This window comes from Phodopus roborovskii, unplaced genomic scaffold (assembly GCF_943737965.1).
Source record: "Phodopus roborovskii unplaced genomic scaffold, PHOROB, whole genome shotgun sequence".
Classification (NCBI taxonomy): Eukaryota; Metazoa; Chordata; class Mammalia; order Rodentia; family Cricetidae; genus Phodopus; species Phodopus roborovskii.
The window spans coordinates 10,933,197-10,935,385 of NW_026126448.1; the positions used below are offsets into that span (position 1 = coordinate 10,933,197).

General features: G+C 41.8%; 1 protein-coding gene across 1 annotated transcript; it reads right to left on the reverse strand.

Moving 5' to 3' along the window:
* Positions 1 to 326: 326 nt before the first annotated feature.
* On the reverse strand, positions 327 to 1,889 carry Exo5 (exonuclease 5). Its single transcript, XM_051188692.1, has one exon. It carries the CDS (start codon positions 1,785 to 1,787, stop codon positions 609 to 611), a length of 1,179 nt encoding a protein of 392 aa, XP_051044649.1. The 5' UTR covers positions 1,788 to 1,889; the 3' UTR covers positions 327 to 608.
* Between the last annotated feature and the right edge of the window lie 300 nt (positions 1,890 to 2,189).

Genomic DNA, 2,189 nt, shown 5'->3' on the forward strand with positions numbered 1-2,189 from the left:
TATGAATTTCCCTTGACATATGCTCAGGAGTAGTATTGCTGGATTGTATAATATGTGAATACTGTTATTTCATATATAATTGTCATCTAATATTTTTACCTCCATGACTTCTTGCATCATCTCTGAGAATATATACTGCTGTTATTTTAAATTCTTGGTCTGCTTATTCTATTAGCTCTGTCTTTAAAATGTTTAAGCATGAACTTAAAGGATCGTGAAACTATACAATTATGTATAGTATAGTGGTCATCTTTACAAGGATTGAGGTCAGCAAACTCACAAACATCAATTCAACATCAGTTTGACAGTTCCAGAGGTCATTTCATTTTTATTATGAAAAATGTAAAAGAAAATTCATCCAGAAAAAAATAAAAAACATAAGAACCCAAATAATTTTCTTGAGAAAGCAGTGATAGTGAGGGATCCCTCTGCTGCAGACATGATGTCCATCTGTCTCCTTTGTATTTCATCTCAAAGCTCCGAGGTCACTATAACCCCAGATCTCTCCAGTCATTCCTGACTGTGAACGCCAAGCTGAGAGACTGGTCCTTTTACACAGCTATATTAAGAACAGAAATTATCAACATTTCTCAAAGTGCAACTTCCATTCATTTCGACTTCTTGGCATTGGGCTCCAGTGAAGAGCTGAGCGCTCCACGGTCCTTCCTCCATTCACAGATGTCTACATAGTCACAGGTCCGACACTTCCATGCGTCTTCTACATCAACACCTTGAGGTTCCCGGTGGCCCATCCAGTAGGCCACATAATGCTGCACCTTGCTTTTCACTTCTTTCTCTTCAAAGGCTACAATCTCTGTGCCCAATACAGTGGCAGTCTCTTGATGGATATACTCTAGTCTTAGGGTATCAATAGCTGGGAGGTCAGACAGGGTAAGGGACAAGAAAACCAGTTCTATGAGGTCACTCAAAGACTTCACAGAGAAGCCTCCTTGTCGGGCATGCCTCAGCACTGAAGGCCCCAGTGGCTTGTCTAGACACAATTTTGTATGGTGGACTAGGCCCGCAGGAGTCACTTTCCCTTGTACCATGGCATCAAAGATATATTTGTATAGACTAACTTGGAAATGGTCTTTCTTTTTCTGAGCTGGCAGAGGGAGCATTGGGCGCCTTCGTGTCTTGAGTTCGGCTAGCTCCAGTTCCCCCTTAGATGTGTAGTGCAACTCATCAATCACTCCAACAAGAAATATGCCCTCTACTTCCCCAAACACAGGAAACTCTCTGATGCGCCCTTCTGACTGTAGGGTAGGAATCATTGAAAGTATGTTCAGAAACTTGATTGCCCAGGCATCTTCTTTAGTGGTGATGGGGACAGTCACAAGATCATGAAGTTCCAGTTCTTTTGCTAGGTGGATGCTAGCACCAGTGTCCAAAACAGCTGCCTTCTCAGGTGTCAAAAACCCAGGAAGTTCCTTTCCATACACCATTTGCAATTCACACCAGTTCTGAGTACATAGGTCAGTGACATATAAATATTTCAAATGGAATCTCTCCATGGGCGACAAGACATCCAATCCATTTTTCCAGTTCTGCACACTTACAGGTTTGTCATCTTTCCCAGGGAGTTCAGAAGAAGGGCCAGGCTTGCTAACTGAAGCAGTTGATTCTTTGGCATCTTCCAGGTCCAGAAACTCTACCAACTCCGAGTCACTCAAGTCAGAGAACCCTGAGGCTTCTGCTGATGCTGTCTCCTCTTCCCTAGTCTCAGCCATTATACATGGTACGGTTCTAGACTGAACGAAGAGGGACCTAGATAATGTACCAAACATTGTCAAAGACTTGCAAATTCCTATGAGACTAACAGGATCATATCAGCTGACTGACTCATCCATTCAATGCAGCACTGGAAACTGAATCCAGGACCTTATGCATGCTGGGCAAGTACTCTACTCCTAAACTACATCCCCAGCCCTAAGAAGACATATGACTAATGAGTAGTTACAAAGAGTTACACACAGGTACACTTTATGACTCTTCTTACTTACTATCTACCCATCCATGTCTATTTCTTGTTTTCACTTCTACAGAGTCATAGCACAAGTTAATTAAGTGATGTGCCACCGAGAGTAGACTATTTTATTTTTATACATGGATCTGCTGCTGATATATTTTGTCATGGATGACTTTAGGCAAATCTTATTTTCTTGGCCTTGATTTCACATTGAGGTTTC

Bases quoted from the DNA above. Each gene is read 5' to 3' on its own strand.
- Exo5 (XM_051188692.1), bottom strand. From the start codon at position 1,787: ATGTTTGGTACATTATCTAGGTCCCTCTTCGTTCAGTCTAGAACCGTA.